Genomic DNA, 24131 nt, shown 5'->3' with positions numbered 1-24131 from the left:
ATCAGTGAGGGGCCGCATGCCCATGCTGCGGCATATCGCAACATCAAGCCTCACCCACATCCGCATCCCTCCTGCATCGCCGGACCCTCAACCTCAGATAGTCGACCCCAGATCGACGATGTGAGTTCTTGAGAGCGTGCTCAATCCGTTGATGATACTATGATAGCTAATTACTGACTTTATAGGGCACGCAAAGATATTATCAAAGGTGTTGAGGCTGTTGGCAGTAAGACCGCGAACAGGAAGCGCACCGCCACTGATAATCAAGTGAGGCCTTCGCGCAAACGACAGAAGATCCAGAAGGTAGACAATGAGGCCAAGGACCAAACAAAGCAAGAGAAGGTCAAGGACCCGCGCGAAGATGGAGTTTTCCGCTTGATGGACCTACCAGGAGGTACGTACAGAGTGTACTCAAGACAGTGCTCTTTGCTCACACGCCACAGAACTCCGCAACCAAATCTACGGCTACGCGGTAGAGTTCGCACACCGCTGCTTCCCACCAATCTTCCCGAAAGACAAATCTGAACCGAAGAGCAAGAAGCCTCTACTTCCACACATCGGCCTCACACAAGCCTCCTCCAAGATGCGCTCAGAGTTCCGCCCAGCTTGGCTATCCACCCATAAGATCCCTCTTTTCGCTCTCGACGGCTATCTCAAAGCCTTCTACCCTCGCACTGGCCCAGGTGCATCTGACGAGGTCAAAAAACGTCTCGAATCCACATACTCGCGCTCTGGCCTACTCCGCGTCTGGGTGCGCAAACCCGATCTCGATCTCCCATGCGTCGATATACTCCAACTAATCAAACACACACTGCGTTTTCCAGACTTCAGCATCACGGTCTCTGCTGCAATAGATGTCCCTCCGGAGACATTGTCTGCCATCCAGGCCGTTCTCTCGAACAAGGCGGCAAGATGGGTGAGCGGAATCAAGGGAAACAAGGTCAGCCAGCTCCGCTTGAGATGGAGCTATCGTGGCCCAAATCCGTGTCTCGAGGTCACGGTTGTGGTCAAGGACGAATACGCACCTCGCTGGATGAGGGCCCCGAACGACGCCAACTGGAAATCAAGCGACTATGCGGAGGCTCTTGGTTTGGGTAGGGCGACGGACAGAGTCGATTTTGCCTTTAGGGTGGATTACTCTTGAGAGTTGATGGTGTGGCACCGTACGACGAGATGTTGGACTGGCCAGGGAAGTATATGGTTGGTTGATTTTTGAATCATTGGCGCTACATGGATGGTTCTCATGCAGTTCTGCATATTGTTCGGCACGATGAGCAGGACCTGGAATTTGCGACTATGTATTACAAGACCTGTACGTTCATCTTACGCTTAAGACAACTCCGCAGAGATGTCTGAATACGATACAATGAGTCGTAAGTCTAAACGTTGGAGAATGGGCTGATTTCGGCCTTCTCAACGAAGAGTGAAAATTGCATGCTTATTATGAAATTATTTTGTGTTCAATCAAGAGTGTCATTACTACTGTGGTTTCAAAAGACCGTGACAATGACCATGGGCCAAGGGTATTTCCCAAATTTGGTAACGCCGCGTACGCCTTCGAAGGGTACGCCATTCAAAGAACGCCAGCAAGGAAAACTCCGAAATTCGATGTGTGCCAAGTATGTACAGTTGCGGTATACATCGATGTGGATGGAGGAAGTTGTTGCTAAGAGAAGCGAGGGAAGTAGCCGGACCCTTGCATTCCTCCGTCATCATCGTACCCGCCATCGTCGTCGTAGACATCCTCAACCTCAAATTTTGAGCCCAACGGCTTCTTTTGCTTCCCGAAGCATGGCGCTCATCTGCGAGCTCATTCTGCGCATGCGAGCGTCTTCTTCTATCTCTTCGCGGCGTACTTTGTTGATCAGACGCTGACTCGCTTTTGGCAAAGGACTGGCGGCTTTCTTAGGCCTCTCTACTGGAACAGCGGGTGAACCGTAGCTTAGACGGTTGTGCGATCGTTGTCTGCTATGCGACGAGGGTGCTGCTTTGGCACTTCCAAGGAAAGATCGTCGATCTGTGGTCGAGCGTCGTGACACGGGGATAAGAGAAGGACGTTTTTGTGACGGTGTCATTGCGCCGCCTCTGGACGCAGGTCTCGGTATGTGCGATGGCGATCTTGGCTGATCAGGAACTCTTCGCTCCGAGATCCGCGGTGTTGGTGGTCTGGATTCCATCTGTCCATCGTTGCCAACAACTACCCAGTTATCCGCTGTCCTCAATCGCTTTGTCATTCTCGGTCGTTCCGGAGTTTCATTTTCGAGCGAGTCGATAGACCTGACCCCGTAGTCATCTTGTGGAAAGCTGCCAGGCGCGACATGTCGGACCGGACCGGCTGGATAGTGGGGATGTGAGAATGGATCGTCGTGGAGCCCAAGTCTGGAGGCGATTTCTTCCTGTGAGTCTACCGCATACATCTGGCCGCCTCCAGCCTGGAAACCTCGGAAGGGTACGGTGCAGAACTGGAATAGCTTGCCGGCCACTCCTCCAACGAGGCCGAGGATCGACCAAGGTTTTGTGCCATTTGGTGTTGTTTGCGTGCCGTCTACGGCCATTGGCTTCAGACCGTTGTATGGTGTTGGGGGAACAGACCACTGTCCGCGCTGCCTCTGAAGCTGAAAGTAGTCGTCGTAGTCTCCAGCCTGTCTCCCAAACGTACGAGACCCTTCCATACCACCATCAGCGAGCTGATAGCGATCGTGTGCAAGCGGAGGAGGGCTCTTGGTGTCTGCAGTACGGGAGTATCCCAAAGTGTTGTCGTTCCAGATGCCCGTGGTGGAAGGTTGAGTGGTGTAGCTGTCTCGGGTCCGCTTTCGGGTCTCGTGGTCAGTCACCTGGTAACCGGAGGTTTCAGATGCCAACGAAAAGCGCGGAGCCGCATCGAAGTAGCTCGTCCTAGCGGTAGTTTGCGCACGCGACGGCGATGGTGTATAGATCCCGGGCATGTCGGTTGAGTATTGCGACGTCATACGGAGTGGTGGCTGCCTGTGGCTCTGGAATGTAACGCTAGCGAATGCGCGATGTCAGCGCAGCTCGAGCAACTCTCTACCGACTGCTCGAACCGCAAAACCTATCAGGGGTTGCGACACCAGCTCGAGAACTAGAAATGCATGATAGGGGTAGTTGCGACAGTACTCGTGGGTCAACTGGGACGTGTGGAGGTAAGAGGACCGCCTCGGCTTGTTGTGTTGATCGCCGTTGCCGTAGCAGTAATAGCGCCTTGGCGGTCCGATTGCACTTGTCGTTGCGTAGATCTGATCATAACTCTCATATTGATACGGACTAGACTGTTCAGTAAGATGTGCATATCAATGCAGACGCCTATCGCCTCTATGTCTGGGTATACCATGTGTTTAACGCCGACGAATGATGCCTCCCCCTTTACGCCCGTGCAATCCAGCCGCTGTGCACGAGGAAGTCGAACAACTGTCCCGACTTCTGCCCATCGATGCTACAAATCTCCTTGGCAGTCTTCTTCTTGAGACTTCCATTGTTGTTCAGCGCTGCCCGAATCAAAGTCTCCTTCAGAGCCAGGTATGGCTTGGGCATGATACGCAGGACTTTGCAAATGTCGACCTCTTCCTTGGTCAGTAGCTGGAGATCTGCCTGGGACTCCTTGCCGAACTTCAGCGGCACCGTGCCGGGAAGTGCCTTTGGTACGAACTTCGTCTTCGAGTGCTGCGGTGTTGGAATGCCATTGGTGCCGCTGGTAATGCTGTCCGGTGGAGGCGTAGTGAGCCCGCTCTGTTCCTTAATGTGCTGAGGCAGGTTGCTGTGGAGAAGTGCTGTTGCCGCAGACGGTTGCTCGAAGGGTGGAGCAGGCTTGCCAATCCTACTGGAAGCTAGACGGTCAAACTGGCCCAGTGGTGGTGCTCTCGATTGGCGTTGCTGTTTCTCCGTCTCATACTTTTCGCCCGCCTTCAGGCTGGTGATTTGCATGTTCCTCCACTCCTGGAGCTGAGAGATGGCCTGCCGCAGATTGTGCTCATACTCCAGGCCTTTGCAAAACACCTCAAAGTCCTTGTGCTGCATCATACGGGCAAAGGGCTTCGCCTTGTTCATGAGATCCTTCTCTTCTTTCGTGCGCTTCTTATCCGCCGTTTGATTCTTCCTATACTCCAGAAGGTCGTGCTCGAATATGATCTTCTTCCTCTCCACACGAGCGTCTAGCCTAGAATTGTAGATCTCCATTATCGTCATCTTGAGTTCCATTTCGGGCTCCGTCTCGCCAGTACGCGGATTGATGCCATCACCTGGATCGAACTGCATATGCTGGACTGCCTCTTCTGCCTCGTTGAAGTACTCCGTTTCGAACTCCAGACGACCAGGCATGTAGCCTTGTACTTCGTGACATGACGGGACACTGGCTGTTGGTTTCTGCTTTGGCGTGGCTGGCTGAGCACTTGCGGCATCTTGCTTTCGCTGCTCTATTCTTCGCTTCTTCTGGGCCTGGAACTGATCCCGTGGGATGCGGTCGCTCAGGGCGGTATCATCCTTGCTGCAATGCTCCGGCAGCGGGAAATGGGAGCTCTGAACGTAAGTGTTGATGTAGTGCTCACGAACCTCGTCCTTCTCCCGGAAGCCACCGATATGGTCAGCTATATCAGCCCATGATCCCAGGCCGTATGTCTCTGCTCCTTCCAGTAAGGCGAGCTCTTCGTCAGCGCCCCAGTCATCGGTATAAATGGGTATTGAATGCTGTTCAATGACCTGGAAGGTGTGTGTTGCGGGCTGGTGGTCGCGGGTGCATTTGCCATCGGAGAAGCAAGGCACGCACAGGTCGTATTCATGGCAGGTGTCCTCGGCGCATCGTATGCGGACCTAATGCTATGCATCAACAACGTTGCCTGGGGGTGGGGATGTGGGGAAGCCTACCGTTGACGTGATATCAGACGAACACACGTCGCATACATACTTGATACCGCCCTCGGTGCCCCGCGTGCCCGTCTTCTTTTTTATTACGCCCATCGTGTTCGTCTATCGCGTGCCGTGACCGGCGGTGAATGCGATCGCTGCACCTGGCAGGGCAGCGGTCGTGTGGCTGTGCAGGGTGAGCGCGTAGACAAGAGCGTATTGTGCCCTTGGACAGGATCGCAACGCGCGTGGAGACTGTTTTATTGATATTAGCACGTGTCCATGGGTTGTCGTGGGCCGGCAAGCGCGATGGATGCTCGATGGGTCGTGGGCAAGGTCGAGTGTCGTATGTCGTACCCGAGGCCAAAGTTGGGCGCGGCCTGTGTAACTCCTGTCCTAGCGAGTACGCCAAATGCTGCCTATCACCCGCTCGAAATAAGCATTGGTAACAAATGACGCATTTGCTCGTGGGCATCAAACGCAGGAAATGAAAGTGTATGGATGGGTGAGCCGTGCGTCGTCAGAGACGCTGGAGACTTTGACCCTGTGCACCGCCACTCATTTAGCATCTACCCCTCAAATCGCGACCCTAGATCCTCCTTAACCTCAACGTCGACCTCCTGCTACCATTATCACGTTCCTCTCGTCTTCCGATAGTTGGGCTAGGCGCATACATCGCTCTTTCGTAGTAAAGAGCCCAATCGTTGGTCTTAGCGCGTCTCGGGACTTACCCCAAATCCAACGCCTGGTCCACACCACCACCCACACACTCTCTCCACAACCTCCTCCTCCTCAAGATGAGTTGGAAATTGACCAAGAAGCTAAAAGACACACACCTTGGCAGTCTCGTGCCGGGATCGAGCACGTTTTCGCGGTCATCATCGACATCTACCATAGTGAACGATGAAAAGAATCCAGCCAGCTCCGCCACTACCTCTGTAGACTCCAAGGACCCAAATGGCATCGGTAGGAAATGTAGACCCATGGAATCACTATGAAGCTGCTGACTGTCAAAAGCCGCCTCAGAAGCCAACGCTGCTCCGCCTCCACCGCCTCTCCGCCCAGGTATTCTTATAGTCACGCTTCATGAAGGTAAAGGGTTCTCTCTACCACCCGGCCATGAGAACACATTCAGCTCTGGACACCACCAGGGATCACTATCCCAAGGCGGTGGTTTCTCCGTGGCTGGTTCAGTACGACCAGGCTCCTCTTCACGAAATGCGGTCGCGGGCTCGTATGCGAATCGACCGCAATCCGCAGCGGGCAGCATCAACGCAGCGCCTACTATCCACGGTCGCTATTCCTCAAAACACCTGCCATATGCGCTCGTAGACTTTGACAAGCAGCAAGTCTTCATCAATGCTGTTTCGGGCAACCCTGAGAACCCTCTATGGGCGGGAGGCAACACACAGTACAAGTTCGATGTGTCGCGAGTAACCGAACTTAGCGTGTCACTCTACATCCGCAACCCTACCGCGCCTCCCAACGCCGGCCGTAGTGAGGACATTTTCATTGGAACGTTGAAGATCAACCCTAGATTTGAGGAGGCACGGCAAGATGCCAAGTCAACCAAGAGCGAGCAAGCAGCAGGCCAGGCTGGTGCTGAGTGGATCAAAGTCAATTTTGGCACTGGTGAGATGAGGGTCGGCGTCAACTTCGTCGAGAACCGCCAAGATCGCCTGTCCATCGACGATTTCGAACTGCTCAAGGTGGTTGGAAAAGGTAGCTTCGGCAAGGTCATGCAAGTGCAGTGAGTGTTACCACATGTTCAATTGACCGTGATCAAGACTCACAATCTCTAGGAAGAAGGACACACACCGCATCTACGCCCTCAAGACTATTCGCAAAGCCCACATCATCTCACGGTCCGAAGTTGCGCATACTCTGGCAGAGCGATCTGTGCTGGCTCAGATCAACAACCCATTCATTGTGCCTCTGAAATTCTCTTTCCAATCACCCGAGAAGCTCTACCTTGTATTGGCTTTCGTCAATGGTGGTGAGCTGTTCCACCACTTGCAAAAGGAGCAACGTTTCGATATTAACCGTGCGCGATTCTATGCCGCCGAGCTTCTGTGTGCTCTGGAGTGTCTGCACGGATTCAATGTCATCTACCGTGATCTCAAGCCAGAGAACATTCTTCTCGACTACACCGGACACATTGCGCTTTGCGACTTCGGTCTCTGCAAGCTAGACATGAAGGACGAAGACCGAACGAATAGTAAGTAGTACTGCTATTGATAGGGGAGAATGCATAATAACACTCATTAGCATTCTGCGGAACACCAGAGTACCTTGCGCCTGAGCTGCTCACTGGCGCGGGCTACACAAAGTCGGTCGATTGGTGGACTCTTGGTGTACTACTCTACGAGATGTTGACTGGCCTACCACCTTTCTACGACGAGAACACCAACGACATGTACCGCAAGATTCTTACCGAGCCGCTACATTTCCCTGGTCCAGAGATCGTCCCGCCTGCGGCCCGGGATCTGCTGACTCGTCTGCTCGACCGGAACGCCGAGAAGCGTCTGGGAGCAAAGGGCGCCGCGGAGATCAAGGCACACTACTTCTTCCACAGCATCGACTGGCGCAAGCTGCTCGAGCGGAAGTACGAGCCTAGCTTCAAGCCCAATGTGGTATGTATCTCTACTTGGCATGGACGAAGATTTTGGCTAACAAGCGCTCAGGTTGATGCGAAGGACACTGCCAATTTTGACCGCGAATTCACTTCAGAGGCTCCTACGGACTCATATGTGGACGGTCCGATGCTTTCTCAGACCATGCAGCAACAGTTTGCGGGCTGGTCTTACAACCGACCAGTCGCTGGCCTCGGAGATGCGGGAGGTTCAGTCAAGGATCCATCATTCGAAGGCGTCAACGAGCGATAGTGTTGGAGCTTAGTATCCGGCTTCGGAGCAGGGCGATTGATCTAGCGATGGGCTGTTCCCACGGCGACTCAGTCTATAACAACTGAACACCCGGTGGCTATGGCCTTGTAGAGAGAAGATTTTGTCATTGGTGGAATCTGTTAGCATTGTCTTGGTGGGGGTTCTGGAACCATGCTATGGGCGCATGAGGCAGCATTTGTGTGAATAAGAAGCCTAGATTTAGGCATTGCAAGACGATATCCCACTCACGAAGGAGCCTCATCATGCATTGACTAGTGCGCATGATATCAGCATGCTTCAGATGTGAGGGCCAATTAGTAAAAGTGACTAGCCCAACCGTTCGAGACGTCAGGACCACGCTGCCCCTCTGTTGGGGCAAGAGCTCTGGCGCGCTGACGCAAGCGGGGCACTACCTACCTCATCTGCAAGTCTTCTCCACCACAACAACATCATCCCACTCACCTGAGCTTCTGACTTCTGATCAATTGCTCTCAATTACCCTCTTCCCCCCATACATATTTCACTGTAAGTGCTTCGGATCGTTAGTCAGTCAATTACTCACCCCACCAGCTACGTAACACAATATGCCGGGCTTCGCACAAGCCTCTGATCTTTCCGCCTGGTCGGCTCTCCAGGACCACCACCAGAAGCTCGGAAAGGACATTGTATTGAAGGAGTACTTCAAGAAGGACCCTCAGGTAGGCAGTGAGACAATGCTTCTGACACTCAACTAAACCATTCCAGCGATTCGAGAAGTTCAGCCACACCTTCAAGAACGAGGCCGATGGCTCAGAAACTCTGTTTGACTTCTCCAAGAACTTTGTGACCGAGGAGACCATCAAACTGCTTGTTGAGTTGGCAAAGGAGGCTGGCCTCGAGAAGCTTCGCGATGACATGTTCGCTGGTGAGAAGATCAACTTCACCGAAAAGCGCGCAGTCTACCATGTTGCTCTCCGCAACACATCCAACCAGCCCATGAAGGTTGATGGCGAGAGCGTCGTTGAGGGCGTCAACGAGGTGCTTGACCACATGAAGGAATTTAGCGAGCAGGTTCGCAGCGGCGCATGGAAGGGTTACACTGGCAAGAAGATCGACACCATTGTCAACATTGGTATCGGAGGCTCCGACCTGTATGTGGCATGAAGAAGTGAGAAGTATGATCGCTGACCATGTACAGTGGCCCCGTCATGGTCTCTGAGGCTCTCAAGGCCTACGCCGACCGCTCCCTCAAGATCCACTTCGTTTCCAACATTGACGGCACACACATTGCAGAGGCTCTCAAGGACTCCAACCCCGAGACTACGCTGTTCCTCATCGCTTCCAAGACCTTCACAACCGCCGAGACCGTCACCAACGCAAACACTGCCAAGGCATGGTTCTTGAAGAGTGCTAAGCAGGAGGACATTGCCAAGCACTTCGTCGCTCTATCGACCAACGAAGAGGAAGTCACCAAGTTCGGTATCGACAAGAAGAACATGTTCGGATTCTCTGACTGGGTCGGTGGACGTTACAGTGTATGGAGCGCTATTGGCTTGAGCGTTGCCCTTTACATTGGTTTCGACAACTTCCACCAGCTTCTTGCTGGTGCCCATGCCATGGACAAGCACTTCAAGGAGACTCCTCTCGAGAAGAACATCCCCGTTATTGGTGGTCTCTTGAGTGTCTGGTACTCAGACTTCTTCGGCGCTCAGACTCACCTTGTTTCTCCGTAAGTTCTACGCTGCAGATGACTTGTAGCCCTAACATCGCCTGACAATTGCAGATTCGACCAGTACCTGCACAGGTTCCCCGCTTACCTCCAGCAACTGTCCATGGAGTCGAACGGCAAGGCCATTACCCGTAGTGGAGACTACGTCAAGTACACTACCGGACCCATCCTCTTCGGCGAGCCCGCCACCAACGCCCAGCACTCTTTCTACCAGTTGCTCCACCAGGGTACCAAGCTCATTCCCACCGACTTCATCCTGGCAGCACAGAGCCACAACCCTGTCGAGAACAACAAGCACCAGAAGTACGAATTCCCTGTCCAACATTAAATAGCTAAACTAACAACTGCAGGATGCTTGCTTCCAACTTCTTCGCTCAGGCCGAGGCCCTCATGGTCGGCAAGACCCCAGACGAGGTCAAGGCTGAGGGTGCTCCCGATGAGCTCGTCTCCCACAAGACTTTCTTGGGCAACCGTCCCACCACCTCGATCCTGGCGGACAAGATCACCCCCGCTACTCTCGGTGCCCTGATCGTCTACTACGAGCACCTCACATTTACCGAGGGCGCGATCTGGAACATCAACAGCTTCGACCAGTGGGGTGTCGAGCTTGGCAAGTCGCTCGCGAAGAAGATCTTGGGCGAGCTTGACCAGGATGGCGAGTCGAACTCTCATGACGCTAGCACGAGCGGTCTCATCAATGCGTTCAAGAAGAAGTCTACTTTGTAAGCGCTGCGAACGATTGGTGGCCCGAGAGGCTGTAACGGTTAAATGATTTCATGGCATGCGACAAAAGCGATCAACCGAGCGTCTGGAGAATATGTAGATGAATAAATCATAACATACGTAATTTCGAGTTCTGGTCGACTTTGGTGCATATTGGAGCCGATGTTTGCGGCGAGGAGACGGAAGTCCGCCCGCACAGGCCAAGCAAATAGGTACTCATGACAGATCCACGTTAAAGTCCTCCACGACCGAGAGTGCTCCGATCGTGAGCAACTCTTCTCTGCCCATTTTCTTTTGGTCGATCCATACGGAAGTTATGTTTTTCAGGGCGCCTTCATGGCGATTGGCGCTGCTCGCACTCTCGTCCTTTTGCGTAGCGCTCTCAAGTGCTGCGGGTGAACAGCAACCGCTAAAGAGTGTGGAAGAGGGCAGAGGGTATAACCCTGGAGAGCCGATTCCCGTCAGTTGTCTAAACCGGACAATGTATGTCAATAGACAACACCATCGTCACCATTCCTTCTGCTAACCCATTGCTCAGAGACACAGGCGAACATGTACGCACCTCCATCCCAAGTCGTCAGCCCCAAAGCTAACCTCCCCCAGATCGTAGACGCATCCGGCCAACTCCAATATATCCCATTCCCAATCTGCAATGAAACCGGACGCCCGCTCGAACTCGCCTTTGGCATCGAACGCGACCTCAACTGCACCATCGACTTCGTCTCCGACTCCTTCTTCCACCTCCTCGAATTCTACATCCATAACGACGCCCCGCTCTCCTGCCGAATCCCCTCTCGCCCTCTCCCTCCCAGCGTGCTCGAGCGCGAATACCGCGTCTCCGACGAATCAACCCAAGAAGGCGCGCTCGGCACCCAGAGTAGTCTATACACGCCGCTCGTCGTCGCGCTCTCGGGCACACTGCAACTTAGCCATTTACACGTCGGCAATAGCATCAATCTGCTCGTCCACGCCGCGCCCAAGAGCGTGAGTCCCGGTGTGGTAGACGCCGCGACCGCATACTCTATCGCGTCGCACACGCGCAACACGAAGATCACCATCGGCGACAGTCTGCCCTTGTCCTTTAGCGTGCGCTGGTATCCCAGCACCACGCTGCCGCCGGGCTGGAGCGGGTATGGCGGGCATATTTACACGAGCACGCTGCTTTATTGCCTGCTGAGTGCGGGCGCGAGCGCGGCGGTTTGCGTGGCGTATTTCCGCGGCGTGGATCTTCCCAGGCGCTTGAAGAGGTATACGACTGAGCGCATGAATGGGGGTGGGCGGTTTGGAGGCGGTGGCGGATATGGGTTACCGACGAGTGTGCCGCAGAGAGGCGGTGGTGGGTATGGGATCGGGGGGTATGGATATGGGGGTGGGGGAACGGGAAAGAGGTTGGATTGAGGGGAGAGTATATGGACAGGATGCGGTAGATATGGAGACTTGTGCGAGTATAGCGATGGTTCTTGTATATGATTGACGTACGCATATAAAAGCATTGGTAGATAATTAGAAGCAAACATGACATGCATGACGTACATCCGATTCTGATATCCACGTAGACAGTCCAAAATCATGCCCAACATATACATATATAGTACACACTCTACCACCCCTTTGCAGTCAACTCACTAACCCTCCTCGTAACATCCTTAAACCCCTTCTTAAACCTCGCCCTCCACCGCTCACTCGCCAACCTCTTCCTCTTCAAGCCCCCCCGCTCATGATACTTCTGCCTAAACATCTCATGCTTGACCTTATTCCTCGTCACCAAACTGCCCAACATGCCAATGCCTCGCACCAAATCGCGTCCCCGACTGACGTCCAGCTCCACCAAGCGCCCATACGTCGGATTCAGCCGCGGGTAGTTGGCGAACGTTTCTTGCTGCTGGGTGGCCAGACTTGCCGCCTCGGACGGCTTGTTGGACAGGTTCGGGTCCAGCATGTCTGTCGGCAGCGACATGTCGTCGAAGTTGAGCTTTGGTGGACCGCGGCCGGTGCGCCGGTTTGTGCCGGAGGGGTTGCTGAAGCCGGCGCCAAAGATGTGTGCGTTGCGTGCGGCGCGGACTTCGTCGCTGGATGTGGATTGGCCGCGTGGTGGAGGGCGAGAGCGCTGCGAGGACATGCCGAAGAGGGAGTCGATGGCTTTCGAGGTGTCTCTTGGGCCGCTGGGTGAGCGGCGGATGGGGGGTTGTTGCTGTTGTGGTGCTTGTGATGCTGGTTTTTGCTGTCCTTGGGACCGGTAATCGTAGTCATCTTCTTTGCCCTGCGATTGCGCGGCCGCCTGAGGTGTGTTGGATATGCTTCGAGATGGCCATGATGCTGGCGTCCGGCGGATCTGGCACAGCGGCGTGCGGGCAATGGGGGACGGGCGGAGCAGGAGCTCGCCGAGTGAACGTGAGCTCATGCCGGTGCCTTGTGCGAGGTGGACTACGATTGGGATGCTGGCTGGAGTCGCAATTGCGGCCCGGGTGATGCAGCCCAGATGATATTTCGAAGGTTCGACGAAATGTCTTGGCACGCTATCTCCGTCGCGACTACCATGGATAACTTTCTTAGCGTGCCTTCCTCAATCTGCGACCGCGACTTCCAAGCACGACACACGCTCACTCTACCTTCTGCATTGCGACTGTGCATCTTCCGAAATGTACAATTACCCTGGTATGTCTTCCAACAAATGTAATGCACAATTAGCTGACGCGCATAGGTGCTCCGGGCTTCACTGGCCCTCCTCCAGGCTATGGCGGCGCGCCAGGCATGGCACCGCCAGGAATGGGTGAGTTTACATGCTCTGCTATGGGTCAACTCATCTGTGGACTCATGCGAACATTTCAACGGCCATTACTCACAGCTTGCAGGACCGCCCGGCGTCGCAGGACCTCCTGGTGCAGCTCCTCCAGGTGCAGCATTCGGCCAAGGACCACCAGCTCTAGGAGGACCGCGCCCACTGCCGACGAACTGGCAAGCACCCGCGAACATACCCAACTTCAATATGAATGCGCCCGTCATTCGCCTAGGAACACAAGGTGGCAAGGTGGATAGCCCTGTGGGAGGTCGAAGGGAAGGCGCACCGAACTCGGCACGCCGTGGACTCGGTATGGACCGAGACGGAGGCAGAGAGCCCATACAACAGGTAATTCCTCCCAGTCGTGAAGCGATTGCTCGCACCATTTTCGTCGGAAACATCCCGGACGGCGTTGGTGGAGATGAGGGCATGGTGCGCATACTTGAGACGGCAGGAAAGCTGGAGAGGTGGCAAAGGGCTACGGATGCGAACAACAAGCCTCAGACGTTTGGGTTCGCAGAGTTTGCAGACGCGCAAAGCTTGGAGACGGCCGCCGAGATCTTCAAGGACGTCCAGGTGCCCACCAAGCGCCAGAAGCCGGGAGAGGCCAAGAAGGAGGATGATGATGAAGAAGAAGAGGTGGAGACTACTAAGCTGCAGGTCATGGTCGACGACGCATCTATCAAGTACGCCGAGGAATGGAGCAGGACGCGCAACGAAGACGAGAATACGGTTCAGTTCCGCCTCGATTCTGCCAAAGAAGCTCTAACCGGAGTCATCGCAAGCCTCTTCAACCCACCGAACATGCCCGCAAACGAGTACGGAAACGACGCCACTATGCAAGACGCGCCACAGCAGGATGGAGACGTGGAGGTTGCCTTTGTCAATTTGACAACTGGCGAAGACGAGCTTGCAGACATCCCGGCCGAGATGCGCGAGATCGTTGCCGCTGAGATTGCCGCCTTCCGCGACCGATCTAACCAGCGCGACCGTGAGCGCCTGCGGAGGGAGGAAGAGGTCGAGGCAGAGGAGCGTCGCCGCAGCGGTAGGCGCACATCTCCTCCGCCTTCAGCGCCCACTGGACCCGGAGGCGGAGGAGCAAATGGCATACCTCTTGGACCTAGGGCAGAGCGCGGTGTTCAGGGAGCTCCCAGTGGACCGAAGGGGTCCCAGTTTCCGCGCGACTACCAGGGTGGCGTCAACTTCGTCAACGGAGGAGCCGTTAATGGCGGGAACTACATCAGTCGCGAAGACGACGATGACTCGGCTAGTGACTCGGAGATCGAGGCCCGTCGCAAGAAGAAGCGCGATGAAGAGCTTGAAGACGCGTACCAGAAGCAGCTCTCTCGCTGGCTCAAGCTTGAGAACAGGACGGTGTCTTCGCTTGGACGTGAAAGTGACCGTGTCAAGAACCAGGAGGCAGAGAAGCAGGCCGCTCGTGACGCACAGGCGAAGCAGCTGGCAGAGTTCGACGACGACCTCGAAGCTGCTGCAAAGCGTCACATCTACTACCGCGATCACGGCGACTACATGCGCGAGCGCGAGAGGGTTCGCGAGAGGGAGGCAAAGGAAGATGCGATCGACCGCCGGCAGGAGCAGAGCGAAATGGCTTCTCAGAACAGACAGAAAGAGGCCGCCCGTGGTCAAGCCGATGCCTTCCTCGATCAACAGGCCGAGGAGCTCATGCGCACTCAAGAACAGAACGAGCCAGCTGCACAATTCAAGATCTCTCTCGGTGGCGCCGCAAAGAAACTCGAAAAGACCGCAGCCCCGACCCGCCGTACAGCCGCAGACGTCGAAAACCTCCTCGAAGACGAAGAGCCCACCGACGCAGCCACCACCAAGAAGCGTACCCTCATCCCTATCAATTATGACGCTCCTGTTCGCGCCAACCTCACCGAGGAAGAGGTTGTAGAGGCACGGGCAGAGCTGGCACGCGGTATTCCCCAAGACAAGCATGGTCTGTGGGATTGGAACGTGGCCTGGGATCATCTTCTGCCAAAGCACGTCGATAAAGAACTCCGCGACTGGACCGCGAACAAGGCGCTCGAGCTCACGGGTCTGCAAGACGAAGATTTGGTTGATTCCGTCGTTGGGCATTTGAGGAAGCGAGGCAGTCCGCAGGCTCTCTTGGAAGACCTGGAACCGGTATGCATTCTCTTTAGCGAAGTATGTGACCTAATTGCTAACTATGTTCAGGTTCTCGATGAAGAAGCAGAGTCGTTTGTAAAGAGACTGTGGCGTATGCTCATCTTCTACAGCGAGACCGAGAGGAGGGGTATCAAATAAGTGCGTACTTGACGGAGGGTGTAGTTCGTTCACGAGCGACAGATGCATACCGTCGATATTGCTTTACCACGGCGAAGCTATTACCACCGTTTGGTCGTGTGAGTGTCTAGGAGAAGGGCAAGTTGCCAACGGCTGTTAATGGGCTGCAGGGTCCTTGGATCTTGCCGTACACGGTCTGTACATTACAAAAACTATGGGCGGAATTGCACATGAAATCTTACAGGTCCGTTAAAATATGAAGTACTGACTTGTAGGTCTCGTGATGCATGTGAACAAAGTGAGCTCAAGCTTTCCACAAGCTATCGAAGCTTTCGCAGGGTTGACCGATCATTTACGCGTAGAGTGTCTGACAGGGGTCATTCTAGCAGAGAAGGCCTCACATGGTAAGCAAAATATTAAGCGTGGCCATCTACGGTCGCTCATACCCCGATGTCCAGCCGCAAAAGTGTGGCTTGCCCGACGGAGCGTGTTTCTCCACGAATTGCGTAGTACGTGTGGGGTTAGTCGCGCATTCCACGATGGTCGGCGCCGGATGCATCGCCATTTATTTTGTATATAGGTTTCTAGGTGCGCTGAAGTATTAAATAACGCATACGTATTTCTTCACTATTCGAGCTTCATTGACCTGCTGCTTGTGGCTTCTCATCTCTTGATCTGAAGAGTGGTACTTTGCGGGGCATCACTCGTTTTCGGAATCATCGGAATCAAAAATATCCCCTCTATTGACAGCTATCACATATAGACAAGATGGTCACAATCACACATGCCGAGACGAAGGATGTACGGTTTCCGGTAAGTTATACGCTGGAATCGAGTGCAATTGGAAGAGACTGACGCGTACAAATAGACTTCTCTCGACAAGACCGGTTCCGATGCCATGAATGCAGCAGGAGACTATTCCTCAGCATACTGCATCCTACACACCGATTCGGAATTCAAAGGCCATGGCATGGTGAGCAACTCACCTGGGCCAATCCATGCGTTTCACTCATAGGAATACAGACCTTCACGATCGGCCGCGGCAACGAAATCGTCTGCACCGCCATCGCCCACCTCGCCGACCGCATCAAAGGCCGCACCCTCGAATCCCTCGTCGAGAACTGGGGAAAAACATGGCGCCACCTCGTCAACGACTCGCAACTCCGCTGGATCGGCCCCGAAAAGGGCGTTATCCACCTCGCTCTCGGCGCCGTGGTAAACGCCATCTGGGACCTGTGGGCCAAGACGCTGGGCAAACCCGTCTGGCGCATCGTTGCAGACATGAAACCGCAGGAAATCGTGTCGTTGATTGACTTTCGATATATTACTGATGCGCTCACACCCGACGAGGCGTTGGAGATCTTGACAAAGGCAGAGAAGGGGAAGAAAGAGCGGCTTCAGGAGGCGCTCAACTCCCAGGCTGTGCCGGCGTACACGACGTCAGCGGGCTGGTTGGGCTACGGCGAAGATAAGATGCGCGGCTTGTTGACGGAAACGCTGTCCAAGGGGTACCGCCACTTCAAATTGAAGGTTGGGAGCGACATGGAGCAGGACAAGACGCGGCTGCGCATTGCGCGGGAGATTATTGGATTCGACAAGGGGAATGTGCTCATGGTCGATGCGAATCAGGTGTGGAGCGTTCCCGAGGCGATTGAGTATATGAAAGAGTTGGCAGAGTTCAGGCCCTGGTTTATCGAGGAGCCGACGAGTCCTGATGATGGTGTGTATATGAGTATCCTTCCACTGCCATTGACTTACTGACTTTAATAGTCCTTGGCCACAAAGCCATCCGCGAAGCCCTCAAGCCCTGTAAGTCTTCCCTCTCTTCTACTTTCCTCCTTACTCCTCCTAACACTGCAAGACAACATCGGCGTCGCCACGGGCGAAATGTGTCAAAACCGCGTAATGTTCAAGCAATTCCTCGCCTCCTCCGCCATCGACATCTGCCAAATCGACGCCTGCCGCCTCGGCGGCGTCAACGAAGTCATCGCCGTGCTCTTGATGGCTGCTAAATTCAACGTCCCCATCGTACCGCACTCGGGCGGCGTGGGCCTGCCCGAATACACGCAGCACCTGAGCACCATCGACTATGTGGTTGTTAGCGGCAAGAAGAGTGTGTTGGAGTATGTGGACCATTTGCATGAGCATTTTGAAAATCCGAGTAAGGTGAAAGAGGGGTATTATGTCACGCCCATGGAGCCCGGGTATAGCGTAGAGATGAAGGCGGAGAGTATGGAGAGGTTTAGTTACCCTGGTGGTGAAGGCGGATGGTGGAAGAGTGAGGAGGCAAGACCGATTTTGGAGGGGGTGAAGATTTAGGGGAGGGATGTTTGGAGATGATGGTGGTCATTATTACTTCGTTGGGGTGATGGCGATGAGCATTTGTTTAAAGAATAGATCATGAACTCGCAAATTCTCTGCAGGCGCGACATGTATCGGCCGAATAGTTCTTTGAAATGCGGCACGCCACCCAACGCACTCTTGCCATCAATAGTTTATTCTTCTTATTCTGTAGCTCTTCAAGCCTGTCTCCATGCTTCTACTCGATATGTAGTTCCATCCTCCATTTTTTTGGATCCTCGAGCTCACATCAAAAAAAAACATAAAACTAACTTCTCCTCGCTTCAATCTCAGCAACGCACAAACATGTCTGCTGCGTCCCCGTGCTTCACATCTAGAACCAACGCAGCACAGAGATCATCGTATAGTAGTGTTGGTTTTTTTGTTTTGCAAGGCAGGACAGAAGAATCACACATCATCCCAAGGCATTTTTTTTTTGGAAGAAGACAATATATAACTTCCTGTTAGACTTTAAAACAAGTGTGGAGTGTTGTAGAGAGAATGATGTCGAAGAAGCGGTGTTTAAATACTCCAGCTGGCACGTCCGAGCAGCACACCATACCGGTGTGTCGATGTGCTTTTGGATACAGACGAGGAATAACAATAGCAAGTGCCGTCGTTTTCACCACATGCGGCAAAACCCTGGGCCTTTAAAAACACTTGGAAGAGCGACACATGTCACGGAACCACCGACATTTGTTCTTGGATGAGCCGTAGACATGACGATGTCAGCTCTGGTTTTTCGGTTTATCCCATAGATTCTGAAAGTGACATTTTTCCACTGCAAAGACCTCGAGACTCCCGCGCCCACGACACAGCACCTCTGCTTTGTCGTATTTTGGAGACGCAACATCACATCGGCCTCTGCGTTTTTGAAAATCTTCCCTCTCCCATAAGTTCTTGATATCATCATTTTGGACATGCTAGTTCTCTTTCGACCTTTTTGAAAAGACATATCTCTCTTGCCCATTGATTTTGAGCAAGGTATGGAGTGCTGTGGAGAAGAAGATAGCGAAGAAGCAGGTCGTTTAAATACTGCAGACAGTACGTCCAGGCACTATCTCTTTTGGGACTTACAGGAAGAAGTCCTCATACCGGACGCGTTCAGTCTGACCACATGGGCCAGCCTTATTTGTTTTTGAGAACACTCGGAAGAGAGGCAGGGGTTATGGGTACTGAAATGTTGTTTTGGATATACTGCGCCTAAGGTTCGTGTCTCGTCTTTTCGACTTTGTGGCTTTCCTGGTTCTTCACATTGCAAGCTGGTAAATCCGTTTCAATGTAGACCTGAAGCACGTAGCACTGCAGCACAGAGCCATGAGCTCTCCGTCTTGGTGTTTTGGAGACGCGAAACAGTAACACGCTTCCATGTCCCTGCGACTTCACACGGCATCTCTGCCAGAATTAGTTTGATTTCGATCGCCAGTCAAGGAGAAACATAAAACATTGCTGAATGTGTGTTTTGACATAATGGTCATGTAGGGTTTGTGAACTTTGATACAAGCTCAAGGAATATGGCGATCTTGTGAGTTGGAGAGAGCAAGTCCGAGTATCTATAATCGCGCAGTCGAGAGCTTGAGAACATTGATTAGTGGAAAGATCTTTTGGGCAGTACATACTTCTACAATGAATTGGTTTTGAAACCGGTTGAACGACAACAACGTAACTTTGTTGCTTTCCCATTGCTCAGAGAATGGAGAACGACATTAATCCTTGAAATGCTCTCTTGATGCCCACGGAAAATAGAGGCTTAGGTTTGATATTTTGTTTAGAGTGCGACAGAACTTTAGAGAGCTACGAAGCCAAGAAACCAGCAGGGGAATGGCTAGCGACGCATGCCTCATTCTGCTTGTTTTCGCGCATTTTGTTTTGTCCTCTGGCTTTCGTCCCTTGTTTACTGTTTATGTCGTCGCGTTTGCGAGCAATTTCTGCTCGCGGCCCATGATTTCTAAGTAGCCATATCGAACCAGCGTGCAGATGTCGTCGTATTTGTGATTTTACACATGTACCATTTGATTAATTGACAATCTAGCAAGATCTAGCAGCCTCTCGCGCCAGCGAGATGCGTGTAGAAATAGCTCATTGCGCCTGTAGAGCTTTCACCTGACTAAAAATGTCTCGTTTTCTGTTTGCTTAATTTGCTCAGCCCCAAGCTGCTCCGGTTATACGCGCTTCTACCACGCTCGTCCGATTGTGTTTCTTAGGTTGTAAGCAAGCTTCTCACTCGACTTTTGACTAACCTTCTGCTCTGATATCCACGCTCTACAAGTACTGTTAAAGATCGCATTGGGGCGACCCCATAGCGCGCGAAGTCAGCTTACCAACCCTACTATCTCAACATCCGACATGGGAAAACGCAAATCATCCACCAGGAAGCAACACTACACTCCGTATCCGGGCGCCGACCCGATCCCGGATGCTGCTTGGATCTGCTGCGGATGCAGCAGGAGATGGCTGACGAAGGACCTGGGGAGTGTGTGCGTAGGTTGCAGTCATCTGTACATGGTGGAGTGCTGTGAACTCGCCACATGATTGGGTACAGAAGCGCAGAAGCGGAATGGAGGCTCGAAGTTTGGAAGCAATGCGATAATGTATGCAAAAATCAATTTGTACCGTCTGGGTATCTTAGCAGCTTCGGACATCGCTGCGTACGGCACTGACATGCAACATAGGAAAATGACACCACCAACGCCACAACCACGTACTCGCGTAATGTTCCCAAATAGCATCAAGCTGTCCCCAAGTCCCATGGAAACTTGACGGCTCCACCGCTCGTGCTCTTCCAGTTCCCTTGCTTTGGCCTCCACATGGCGAATATTGGCGGGGGAGTCATCTCGTGCGCACACTTCCGCCACTCGTCGCTTGCGCCTTTCCGCTCATTGTCGAATGCGAGATTGAGAAGAGATTGGAATTCGAACTTCTCGTACAGGGGCTTGCCCATGGTAGAGGCTTCCATCCAGCACTCGAGGTTCAGGCTATCGGCACGCCGGACGCCAACGTCCATCAAGAGGCGGCCAACACCATGGCGACGATGTGAGGGAATGACCGCGAGCCAGTTCAGTGCTGTCACACAATCAGCTTTCACGTGGATACTTAGAAAATATGATGGTTTTTTAGTTGCGAATTTCGAGCCAGTGATCGGTCCGGGAATAGTGAACTGTGTCACACTCACCACAATGCGGCCTCGTCATCCAACTAGCCCGTGGCCTGTAGACTTGATTCAGGATCGACTCGCAAAAGTTTCGACATTCTCCCTCGGGCCACCATGGTGCAGTCAACTTGGGCACTCCAGCAACAAACGGATTGCTCTCGGAGACAACCCACTGGGCGCTGCCAACCTTTTGTCCAGTGAGTGTGTCGAATGCATAGTACCAGTGGCTGGACGGATCGCTCTGGTGTTGGCTCCAAAATCGTTCCTTGGACTCAGCGATCGCTGCCTCTCTGTGTGCTGATGTGTAGCCGAGAACTGGAAAGAAGAGTTGCACAAATGGCTCGTAGGGAGTGTAATTGGCCGCCCATATAACATCCAAGATTCCATCCAGCTCTTGCTTGGTAGTGGCTTCTCGTATCGCATATCGATCTTCTTTGGTGACACTCATCTTGACCGCCGCTGGCAGCTGCTCGACCGTGATGGAACCCATATTGCGGCGATATCGGACAGACAAACCCCAGGACCAGTTGATGCGCCTCTTTCATGCAGCGGCGTCGGAGATATAAAGAGGAACTATAATTGGGGCGTTTCTTTCTAACAGCCCGTTTGGTCGCGTTTCCGATCTTAGTCGACCACCCTCCCAAAGAGGAAGGCACCTAGAGTCTTGGCGGGTCACACCCAGTTTTCTCCAGCTCAATCATGGGCGATAACCCCCTCACGGCCCTTCCGCCCGCCTGGTTGCACGATGTTACACTTGCGGTTATCATATTGGCCGCATGCGACCTTCCTTGCTGGAGCAGGCCTGGGGCCGCCCGAGGCTGCATCTTGGGGCGGCGGCGGCGTGGTTGAGGTCGGTTGGTGCACAGGAGGCGACAAGAGTAGACACCTTCATCAAAGGCCCGAGCTCGGAGCGCGCGAACCACGGCGCGCTTGCTCGTCTGGGGTAATCGATATGTGGCGAACCGCGATGTGAGGCAGAACGCTCATAGCCTGGACATTGGTTGCGTTGGTGGCACGGCTCGGAATCCGTTGGCGCATCGGAATGCATCAAGTGATCGGACCATGCTGGCCACGAATTCTCGACTCGTCAGCATGATTCGCTGGCAAAGGAAGGCCGACGTTTGCTGGACGTTTGGAACTTGAGAGGAAAAGGAAGGAAGCTTGCTCCTGGATCATTCATCCTCTAGACGACCGCAACCATGGACGGACCACCGAGATATTATCAGCCGCTAAGTGGAGAAGATGAAGAGAGTCTGCGGGCGCAACTGGATGAGAAGGACGGGACAGAATGGAACGCGAGCGACTCCGAGATCATACCCACGAATACGCGGAGTTTCATATTCTACATGTCCATATTGCTCTTGTCTCTTTCGGCGAACATACTACTGGTATTCGACAACGCGAAATTGAGGATTGCACGAGATGCTGCGCAGACACGATTCAGCGGCCTGAGTTTCGACACGCCGACTCCATACCATGCCATGACGGACTATTGGCACTTGAATGCTACCGAAACTGAGATGGATGCAGCATGGGATGCGATCGATACTGGGTCCATGGCAGTTGCACTTCATGACGATTTCGCGAAGAGAGTTGATCTACCAGCAACGACACGCTTCCCCTGGGATACTGAACGAGGCGTCTACTACCTGAAAGGTGTTCACGATTTGCATTGTTTGGTATGTGGTGCTTTCCGAGCTATACAACGACTACTAAACTCGTCACAGAAACTCATTCGTAAAGCAATTGTTTCCAAGCATAACAACTCGACACAAACTTTCGACATTCGCCATATGTATCACTGCCTAGACGGCTTGCGACAAGACATTATGTGTATGGCGGATGATACGCCCATGCCTGCACCTGCTAAACATCATGTTGGCGACGGGCAAATTCGAAAATGCCGCAATTGGAAGAAAATGATAGACTGGGCCAACGAGCCGGAACGACATGCTTGCTACAAGTGGGATGATTACCGCGAGGCCACGAATACTCTGGAGCTGTTTGCACACTGCCCACCCGACTCGCCATACCGAGAATTTCAGGAGGCCTATTTCGAGTATCATGGTCACAAAGATCCGTACGAGCCAAGTAGTGGCGGAGAACCTGTCGTGATCTTCTGAGGTCAGAGATGGAACCCTTCAGTTACCGTATATGTCGTGGCAACGATATTCGTTCTCATCTCCACTTTACTATCCATAAAACTTCTCAGGCGTCCATTCATTGGTCACTCTGGCTTCTGGAATCACGAAGCTTATGCTCTGGTTTGTGACAGGCCTGCATGCTAGCCGTCCATTTTCGAGTGCACAACATTCGAGCACTTCGCTAAGGTCGAGCCTCATCTTTCCAATGAGTGCAGAAGCGCTGCCGCATTCAGGAGAGCTTTCGGGTACCTGACAGGCTTTTGGGCGCAATATTCGGTGTAGGTTCCGAGCTTTTCGCTGTGCAACATGTCCCTGGTATGGACGAGAACGAATTCAGCATCGCTATGTCAGAACAGGCAGCGAGCAACCACGAGTAAGCAGTTGAGAACGCTCACGAGAAGTGGTGGTCCCGAAGCCTTCCTCCATCCCGAAGGTGGCGGTGTATATGAGGGCGTGTTCATATGAACGTGAATAGAGTCATCCTGTGATCTTGCAACAAATACACCCATCTTACACTTCAAAGTAACCAAAGCCAAGGTCAGTCCATCATGGATTGCAAATCAACACAGCACTCTGACACATGCACAGAACCAGCCTAAGAAACTCCATCTCGAAATGCATTCAGTTACCGCCCTTCTACCATTGCTTGTATTGGCTGCAGGCGTTCTCGCCGCCCCTACACCTCTGCGCCTCATGAGCCGGGGACGGCCAAACCTTCACGAAGTCATCCGTGACCCAACACCCATCAACGCAGGACTCCACGTAGCATTGCCATCAATTCCCCATCTCCTTCCCGGACTGGACCTGAACCTCCACACGACGCACCCTCGTGTCGTACCAGCTGTCGAGGACGATGCCGCGCCGGTTGTCGTTGTAGACAGAGCGTAGTCGACGGGCACGCATAGTTAGTACCCGAGGGGAATGTGATTTCGTTGCGATTGTCACGGCTGTTCTCTAGACCTCTGTCAACGATGCCAAATCTACCTCAGAGCGACAGACTCGAGGCGTCTTAGTCGTACAAAGATCCACAATTCAAGTTCGACTTTTCGTGTTTCCAGTCTTCTTGCGTTCAGACGTCATGATCCTGGATGCCATGCCCTGAGATGTATTACACGAGACCTGTGGTGCAACTACTGCAGTCCGACCATCTTGTGATGGCTGGGCGCTTCGCTCGCCCAGCACTTTTGATGCTGGTTTCGCCTAAAGCAAGCGATGCAACAGACATGTGTTGGCAATGGTTCCACCGCGGCCTTGGATTTGCCGTCGTTCCATTTTTCCC

The 24131-nt window shown here is 53.3% G+C and overlaps 12 protein-coding genes across 12 annotated transcripts; 8 read left to right on the top strand and 4 right to left on the bottom strand.

Annotated features, from left to right (window-relative positions):
* Positions 1-22: 22 nt before the first annotated feature.
* Positions 23-1144, top strand: SNOG_13612 (hypothetical protein; the record flags this gene model as incomplete). Its single annotated transcript, XM_001803765.1, has 3 exons — positions 23-120; positions 186-394; positions 444-1144. 3 exons carry the CDS (start codon positions 23-25, stop codon positions 1142-1144), a joined length of 1008 nt encoding a protein of 335 aa, XP_001803817.1.
* Positions 1145-1942: 798 nt separating this feature from the next.
* On the bottom strand, positions 1943-2945 carry SNOG_13611 (hypothetical protein; the record flags this gene model as incomplete). The annotated part of the gene is made up of 2 exons (XM_001803764.1): positions 1943-2017; positions 2283-2945. 2 exons carry the CDS (start codon positions 2943-2945, stop codon positions 1943-1945), a joined length of 738 nt encoding a protein of 245 aa, XP_001803816.1.
* Positions 2946-3381: 436 nt separating this feature from the next.
* Positions 3382-4968, bottom strand: SNOG_13610 (hypothetical protein; the record flags this gene model as incomplete). Its single annotated transcript, XM_001803763.1, has 2 exons — positions 3382-4821; positions 4903-4968. 2 exons carry the CDS (start codon positions 4966-4968, stop codon positions 3382-3384), a joined length of 1506 nt encoding a protein of 501 aa, XP_001803815.1.
* Positions 4969-5651: 683 nt separating this feature from the next.
* SNOG_13609 (hypothetical protein) lies at positions 5652-7984 on the top strand (the record flags this gene model as incomplete). Its single annotated transcript, XM_001803762.1, has 5 exons — positions 5652-5820; positions 5872-6604; positions 6657-7072; positions 7123-7487; positions 7539-7984. 5 exons carry the CDS (start codon positions 5652-5654, stop codon positions 7737-7739), a joined length of 1884 nt encoding a protein of 627 aa, XP_001803814.1. The 3' UTR covers positions 7740-7984.
* A 322-nt stretch (positions 7985-8306) lies between these two features.
* Positions 8307-10300, top strand: SNOG_13608 (hypothetical protein). The gene is made up of 5 exons (XM_001803761.1): positions 8307-8437; positions 8484-8869; positions 8917-9447; positions 9502-9750; positions 9798-10300. The coding sequence occupies exons 1-5, from the start codon at positions 8324-8326 to the stop codon at positions 10171-10173; spliced, it is 1656 nt and encodes a 551-aa protein (XP_001803813.1). The 5' UTR covers positions 8307-8323; the 3' UTR covers positions 10174-10300.
* A 422-nt stretch (positions 10301-10722) lies between these two features.
* On the top strand, positions 10723-11681 carry SNOG_13607 (hypothetical protein; the record flags this gene model as incomplete). The annotated part of the gene is made up of 1 exon (XM_001803760.1): positions 10723-11681. One exon carries the CDS (start codon positions 10723-10725, stop codon positions 11566-11568), a length of 846 nt encoding a protein of 281 aa, XP_001803812.1. The 3' UTR covers positions 11569-11681.
* Positions 11682-11770: 89 nt separating this feature from the next.
* SNOG_13606 (hypothetical protein) lies at positions 11771-12571 on the bottom strand (the record flags this gene model as incomplete). The annotated part of the gene is made up of 1 exon (XM_001803759.1): positions 11771-12571. The coding sequence occupies one exon, from the start codon at positions 12569-12571 to the stop codon at positions 11771-11773; it is 801 nt and encodes a 266-aa protein (XP_001803811.1).
* Positions 12572-13156: 585 nt separating this feature from the next.
* Positions 13157-15238, top strand: SNOG_13605 (hypothetical protein; the record flags this gene model as incomplete). The annotated part of the gene is made up of 2 exons (XM_001803758.1): positions 13157-15097; positions 15149-15238. 2 exons carry the CDS (start codon positions 13157-13159, stop codon positions 15236-15238), a joined length of 2031 nt encoding a protein of 676 aa, XP_001803810.1.
* A 747-nt stretch (positions 15239-15985) lies between these two features.
* On the top strand, positions 15986-17536 carry SNOG_13604 (hypothetical protein; the record flags this gene model as incomplete). Its single annotated transcript, XM_001803757.1, has 5 exons — positions 15986-16030; positions 16086-16190; positions 16241-16937; positions 16988-17026; positions 17079-17536. The coding sequence occupies 5 exons, from the start codon at positions 15986-15988 to the stop codon at positions 17534-17536; spliced, it is 1344 nt and encodes a 447-aa protein (XP_001803809.1).
* Positions 17537-20145: 2609 nt separating this feature from the next.
* Positions 20146-21198, bottom strand: SNOG_13603 (hypothetical protein; the record flags this gene model as incomplete). The annotated part of the gene is made up of 2 exons (XM_001803756.1): positions 20146-20620; positions 20730-21198. 2 exons carry the CDS (start codon positions 21196-21198, stop codon positions 20286-20288), a joined length of 804 nt encoding a protein of 267 aa, XP_001803808.1. The 3' UTR covers positions 20146-20285.
* A 709-nt stretch (positions 21199-21907) lies between these two features.
* Positions 21908-22831, top strand: SNOG_13602 (hypothetical protein; the record flags this gene model as incomplete). Its single annotated transcript, XM_001803755.1, has 2 exons — positions 21908-22387; positions 22436-22831. The coding sequence occupies 2 exons, from the start codon at positions 21908-21910 to the stop codon at positions 22829-22831; spliced, it is 876 nt and encodes a 291-aa protein (XP_001803807.1).
* A 327-nt stretch (positions 22832-23158) lies between these two features.
* Positions 23159-23902, top strand: SNOG_13601 (hypothetical protein; the record flags this gene model as incomplete). Its single annotated transcript, XM_001803754.1, has 3 exons — positions 23159-23225; positions 23328-23389; positions 23441-23902. The coding sequence occupies 3 exons, from the start codon at positions 23159-23161 to the stop codon at positions 23738-23740; spliced, it is 429 nt and encodes a 142-aa protein (XP_001803806.1). The 3' UTR covers positions 23741-23902.
* Positions 23903-24131: the final 229 nt, after the last annotated feature.

This window comes from Parastagonospora nodorum, assembly GCF_000146915.1.
Source record: "Parastagonospora nodorum SN15 chromosome Unknown scaffold_27, whole genome shotgun sequence".
NCBI lineage: Eukaryota > Fungi > Ascomycota > Dothideomycetes > Pleosporales > Phaeosphaeriaceae > Parastagonospora > Parastagonospora nodorum.
The sequence above is the reverse complement of the archived record's forward strand: the minus strand, read 5'-3'. Positions and strand labels throughout refer to the sequence as shown.